We start from the raw sequence: 7,163 nt of genomic DNA, 5'->3' as shown, positions 1-7,163 counted from the left end.
ACTTCTTTTAGATTTCGATTTAAATTTTGAATGCCAAATTATAGCTAGATAACCAAGGAATACTCCAGCAAAAACATATTTGCATACGTTTAAATATGACTGATTTATGAGAGTCCGAATTTTAGGTGGTTAACTGTTAAACACGTCACCCTACCTATGTTGTGCTGCCACCCCGCCGCAAGGCGAGTTGTGCTAGAGGTGCAGGTATAGAATAAGGCACCTAACGCCGTGTCTTGCGTGGGCGACGGTCACGCGACCGTCGCCGTCGCGTCTCATACTTCCATATAGATAAGGTTTGATTTCGTATGCGTCGCATCGCCGTCCCGCGACCATCGCGCGACCGACGCCCACCCAACCACGGCGTAATATAAGTTATAAATGAACAGAATTACTTGAATAATCACGTTTATATCTTAAATGCCACTAAACTTGCCTTAGAGACTAAAATTAAACAGTTATCAACCTTAAACATAGTTGACCATTAACTCCCCCTTGCCCCCCATAACCCCTGCAGCTAACATGTACAAAAAATTTGGATGGCTCCACTTCATAAATATAATATACATCTTAGTGCGTTTTCACATTGTCCGATCCGATATCGGATGTCGGACCGATATCTCATACTTCTTGCCTTATAAATAGAAAAATGCCGATATATTGAAAATTTCAACGTTATTTGTTTTAAAATCTATCGCTACATTATTCGCTCTTATTACAGATTTTGATACTTATTCCCATATGAAATTACGCGACAACGAGCACTAGACGGTCTTGTGTCAGCGCGGGGGGACGGTCAACCCGCCGAGCCTTAAAAAAAGTGATTTTTATCATATAAGGTTACTCAAAGTATTCAGCTTTGTAAAATATAATATTTGTTAGCCCATAGGACCATGCGGAATATGCGGATTTCTCCAGACTACTTAAATTGTCTAGTTTTATCCAGTCAAACTTTATTTCAAATAAGGTATCGGCGTATCGGCGGTCTTATTCGCACTGACCTTACTTCCATTATTTAGTTTTATATTTCAGAAAAGAGTTTATAGTTATATTACCTCTGTACATCATTGACACTGTTTACTGACGTCTAGTAACATAACTGCCAATATTTGACAGTAGTAAAACGATCACGACTTACGTATAGTTATTAATTGAGTTATTACAAACCTGAAATAAAATTGCAGTCTGCTAAATCAAATTAAATAATAATTTCGTTAGTTTTTGATAGTGGTTATATTATCAAGTGATATTTATTCACAATGTCAGCATCATTGGATTCATCTTTGGATCCTATGGAAGAAATCCGGTTTCGAAAGAAAAATGGACAAATCTGGGCAGAGATACAGAAAGAAACGCATTTTACATTTGATGAAATAGAACGTATGTACTGTCACAAGCATTGAAAGGTATGAAGAGGTAGACTTGCTTACGCTTTCTTCTCATTGTATGCGACTTATGAACGACAAAACTCAGATTTCTCAACAATGACAAAGTTACACACACGTTCACACGTACTCAAGGGCGAAGAAGATTGGCTGGAGCCCAGTCAGTGGAGTGTTTGGGCATGCGATTGCGGCTTGCCATCTGTTCACAGATTTATTATTGCAACTCTACCTCTGACTAATATCAACTAATAGTTTTCCATTTCTCTAAGATCAAGTACGTCATAGTAATTGCATAGCTAACTTGATCTTAGAAATAAATCGGACAGGTCATACCTACTATTGAGTATTCATGTTTAATCTTTTTTTTTTAACCGCCGACCCAAATCTCAGTCTCAAGGAAGGGGGTTCTCAATTCGTCTGTATGTTTTTTTTGATGTTATTCGATATCTCCGTTACTGGACCGATTTGTTTTTTATTTTTTTAGTGAGTGTATACACATAGATTGGTCCCAATTTTATCAGAACCCAGTTCTGATGATGGGGTCCTGGAGAAATCGAGGGAACTCCTCAAATCTTAAAGGGATACATATAGTGATTTTTGTGTTTTTATAAGAACAGCATACATTTACGTTCGGAACAGTAACATTTGGTGCAGTGGAACTGCTGATGATGACCAGAACGGAATTCCTCAAATCTGAGCGGCACACTTATAATGATTATGATATTTTTATGAGAAAAGCATGCATTTGCGTTCTGAACAGTGATATTTGGTGCAGTGGAACTTTTGATGATAATCAGAATGGAACTCCTCAGTGACGCATAGCTCATGTTAGGAGATTTGTTCTTTTTGTTATGTTTGTTAAGCATTTTGATTTTCAAGACACGGTTTCTTTTAATTGGATATCGGATTCATGGGATGAGGCAACTCCTTAACCTTGAACGGTACATGTATCGTATACTCATTTGTATTTTCATGAAATAATCATATATTTACATTAAAAGCAGTTTAAAAAAATGCACATTTCTACATAATCCAAAAATCGCCGCTTTTAGGGTTCTGGTGAAAGGTACTTACCACCAGAACCCCAAAAGCGGCGGTTTTTAGGGCTCCGTACCAAAAAGGTACAAAAGGAACCCTACTAGGTCAAGTGGGGTATCGTTAGAAAGGGCTCAAACTGTATGTACCTATATCAAAACAATTTGTAAAATTTTTTGTTGCCGAAAAAAAAATCGTGTTTTGAAGGAAAATGTAAAAAAATAACCCCACCCCCCCCTTATTAGAGCAGGCTCCTAAGGGGATGTTCGTTTGCAAAAATAGCGCACCTCATTCTGACTTCAGATATACATTTTATAGATCCCGGACACCATATAAACACATGTTGCCAACCAGTTTTGTGGTCCCCTTCCCCGCACCCCGGCAATCAAAAATCGCATACAAAAAAAACATTTTTTTCATCAAACCATGCCGTGTGGGGTATCAAATAAAAGGGCTTACTTAGTAGTTCACGAATATATAGTATACTATAACATTTATTACACTTCCTCTAAGAATTTTTTTGAAAGTTTACTAAAATGCTCGATTTTCGAGTTAACTTTAAACCACTATTGCTTGAGAAGTTATGAATCTATTTTAATCATTATTATTTTAAATAACTAACAATAGTCCATTGTATACAATAGTTAATACAGTCAAAAAGTTGCATGGGGGAGCGAGGGGAGCAATCAAAGATGGCGAGTTTCGATATTTCTCTCGTGGCCAAACGTTGTGTATAACTGTTGTTTTAGATATTTTTTGCTTTCCTCCTCCTACTTTAATCTGTCAATTATATTGTCCCGCAATCAAATTCCACTCAGAAACCGAATTTTAAGAACCAAATTGAAACATCGAAACTCGCCATTTTTGATTGCTCCCCCGCTCCTCCATGCAACTTTTTTACTGTACGAACTATTGTTAGTTATTTAAAATAATAATGATTAATATATATTCATAACTTCTCAAGCAATAGTGGTTTAAAGTTAACTCGAAAATCGAGCATTTTAGTAAACTTTCATAAAAATTCTCAGAGGAAGTGTAAGAAATATAATAGTATGCCATATATTCGTGAACTACTCAGTAAGCACTTTCATTCGATACCCCACACGGCATGGTTTGATGAAAAAAATGTTTTTCTTTGTATGCGATTTTTGATTGCCGGGGTGCGGGGAAGGGGACCACAAAACTGGTTGGCAACATGTGTTTATATGGTGTCCGGGATCTATAAAATCCTCCAGGACCACCAAGTTGAATTCCTAAAATGTTGGATTTGCAAAAAGTTGAATTTGCAGGATGTTGAATGTTAAAATGTTGAATTTGCATTATGTTGAGATCTTTTTATGTCCAAATTGCATAAAGTTGAATTTGCAGCTTGTTGAATCCTAAAATGTTGAATTTGCAGAAAGTTGATTTTGCGGTATGGTGAACCCTAAAATGTTGAATTTCCATAAGATTGAATTTGCAGTAGGTACCTACAGGGTGTAGCAAAGGTCCCGAGTGATACTTTAACAGCTGATAGGGTTACTAATGAGTTAATGACCCTAAGTGTGATACAAGTGAAAAAATTTCGTAGTTCGAAAAAAAATGAGTTTCGATTTTTTCCGCTTAAATAGCAATCAGGGTATTGGTCTTGTCGGCTGTTGAAGTAGGGTGCATTGGGGTAATTTCGAACGTCGTCTAATTTTGAAAGTCACATAAAAATCACCATTATTTCCATCATATCAAGATTCCCCTTTCGAAATTACCCGAGCTTGACTTTTGTTACATGCTATATAGTTTCAGGGCATATTTAAGTTCCAAGACTCCACTGATGAGCCTTTTCGAAGCATAATGCCTTAAAATTTTGTTCCCCGTTACAGCAATGGGTTAAATACAGTCTGAAGACTGAAATTCATGTTTCATGACCATCAAAGGTACATTTTTTTCTCCTATTAGGACCAAAAAGCTCGCGATTCTGAGTAGAAATCATATTAAAAAATACCCATGTTAAAAAAAGATTCCAGGAATATAAACTTGACTTCCTAAAATGTTGAAAGTATACATTTTGAGAATTCAACTTTTTGATATTTCAACGTTATGAGAATTCAACATTTTGCGAAACTGAAAAAAATCAACATTCTGGGAAAGTCAACGTTTCGGGATTTCAACATTTTAGGAATTCAACCTGGTGGTCCGGGAGGTATAAAATGTATATCTGAAGTCAGAATGAGGTGCGCTATTTTTGCAAACGAACATCCCCTTGGAGCCTGCTCTATTATCTCCGAAGTTTCTCAACAAAAATTTATGATTTTTTTACAAAATATAGTTACTACAATAAATATTAAAGGAAAAAATATAATCGTACACGTATCTTGCAAACTTTTTTTATTTTAAAAAAACCTTTCAGATTTACATTTTCAATTTCACCACCTTTGCTGTTGTTTATTGTACAGTCAACCAATTGGAACCCTAGGCCACTCTACAATCATGTCAAAATGACAAGCAGTAAGAAAATTCTTACAATCTGATTTATAACGTCACTATCACATAGTTCTACAGTGGCCTAGGGTTCCAATTGGTTGACTACACCTGTAATTTTTTACAGAATAACAATAAAAATACCTGCTTTCAAATAGAGGAGAAATAGTTAAAATCGGTTCACGCAATAAATAATAATAATAATTATTAACCGCCGTCTGCGCGACGAGGGCGGCCACCGCTGCCGGCACGTTTGGGGCCTGCGGGACATCCTGCCCCGCCCACGGCTCCCGCTGCCGGTGGTGTAGTGCGCCGCATGAGATGGTCTCAGTTGATGAACGAGAACGTCATGCGAGCGTACTATGAGGCTACAGAGGGGGGAACTAGGCTGTCAGCGTATCGTCCAAGAATGCTGCTTCTGTTTCAGACGCTTGAACCCACCACCACCGTATCGGAGCAGCGACTATCGGATCAGGTGCGCGTCATTCAGCGGCCAAGGCGGTTGGATGACGCCACACTTGATCGGCTTCGCCAGGAGGCTCTCGCTGCTCGCGCGGACCCCGCCTCGGGGCGGAATTTGCCCGCCATGTCGCCGGACTCAGTGCCCGAACCCGACCTGGCACCGGATGCGCCGCGGGTTGATTCCGGTAACGACGGCGGGGACTTCGCGAGTCAGAGCGTGAGTGAGCCTGCTAATGAGCAACTGAGGAGGTCTTTGGAAGAGGCGATTACGCAGTATCGCTCCACAAACAATCCTAGGCCACGATTACCACGTCTGCCTATGAATAGACGCAATCTAGCGTTAATGGGAGCCTTAAACGCTTTACTAGAGCCATTTATACGGACTAGTAAAGATCTAGATGATACACACTCGATCATGTACTGCGGAGCCATCGCGGCGTGCCGTGTTGCTCGAGTCAAGTTTCCGGACGCTGACCGTGCAACTAGGACCGCCGGAGGTGTCCCTGCATGGCAAGTACGGATCGAGCGTCGTATCAACTCGTTTAGGACTCTCATTGCAAAGCTGATCTGCTTCAGAGGGGTAATAATCGCCCTCGAGTAATGCGTTTTGTGAACCAGGCATTCGCGGGGACGGACATCAGGCCCCGCGACTATTTGGCCAATGTCACAGAGCGCATCGACTTCCTGAAGCAGAAAGTCTATGCATGGGCAAGCCGTATTCGCTGCTACAGAAAGCGTGTGGACCGATTCCAGCAGAATCGTCTTTTTCAAAGCGACCAAAGGAAAGTATACCGAAGGTGGGAGGAAACCGACCCTCGTGTGTCTGACGTGCGGCTGCCGGATGCTACTGCCATGTCTGATTTCTGGCGTAGCATCTGGTCGGTGCCCGTCGAACACACGGAGAGTGAGTGGATGACCGTTGTCGAACGCGAGTGCGAGAACATCGAAGCTATGGGGGCTATCACCATCAGCACCGACGACGTAAGTTGTGCTACCCGTACGGCCCAGAACTGGAAAAGTCCTGGACCGGACGGATTGCACAACTTCTGGCTAAAATGGTTTCGATGCTCGCACTCGCGTTTGGCAACGCAATTTCAACAAGCCCTCGATCTTGGTTCTCTCCCACCTTCCCTAACAACTGGTGTTACTTTCCTGCTCTATAAGTCCGGTAGTACCACGGAAGCAAAAAACTACAGACCCATTACGTGCTTGCCTACACTTTACAAGCTCCTTACATCCATTTTGAGAGCAAAAATTAACGCGCGCATATTGTCGCTAACAACATTCTGGCTCCCGCTCAAAATGGATGTAGGGTTGGGTCCCGTGGTACTAAAGAGCTCCTCCTCATAGACATGACCATCTGCCAACAAGTTCGGCGGAACAAGGGAGCCATCTCGGCCGCTTGGATTGACTATAAGAAGGCCTATGATTCGGTGCCTCATTCATGGCTGAGAAGGGTATTGGAGCTGTATAAACTTGATGCAGCTTTAATATCCTTCCTGGCTGCATGTATGAGGCAGTGGACCACAGTCCTTCGTCAACCAGGAGGCAGGGATGGCCCCCCTGGCCCGCAGGACTTCATAAGGATTGAGCGAGGAATATTCCAGGGTGACAGTTTGAGTCCATTATGGTTCTGCCTAGCTCTGAATCCCCTCAGCACGCTGCTGAAGGATTCTGGGCTAGGTTGCCGGCTTCGGAGAGAGGGTGAAGTCATCTCTCACCTTCTGTACATGGACGATCTCAAACTATTTGCACCGAACACCCAAGACCTGATGGTGCTATTGAAAACCACAGAAGTTTTCAGTACCGCCATCAGAATGGAGTTTGGTG

General features: G+C 41.4%; 1 protein-coding gene across 1 annotated transcript in view; it reads left to right on the top strand.

Annotated features, from left to right (window-relative positions):
* Positions 1 to 1,136: 1,136 nt before the first annotated feature.
* Positions 1,137 to 7,163, top strand: part of LOC125241343 (EF-hand calcium-binding domain-containing protein 1-like) — a 59,111-nt gene continuing 53,084 nt past the window's right edge. Inside the window, exon 1 of the mRNA XM_048149764.1 lies at positions 1,137 to 1,377. Within this exon, the coding sequence (XP_048005721.1) occupies positions 1,257 to 1,377 (121 nt within the window). The 5' untranslated portion in view covers positions 1,137 to 1,256. The remainder of the gene's footprint in view (positions 1,378 to 7,163) is intronic.

Source organism: Leguminivora glycinivorella, chromosome Z, assembly GCF_023078275.1.
Source record: "Leguminivora glycinivorella isolate SPB_JAAS2020 chromosome Z, LegGlyc_1.1, whole genome shotgun sequence".
NCBI classification, from domain to species: domain Eukaryota; kingdom Metazoa; phylum Arthropoda; class Insecta; order Lepidoptera; family Tortricidae; genus Leguminivora; species Leguminivora glycinivorella.
The sequence above is the reverse complement of the archived record's forward strand: the minus strand, read 5'-3'. Positions and strand labels throughout refer to the sequence as shown.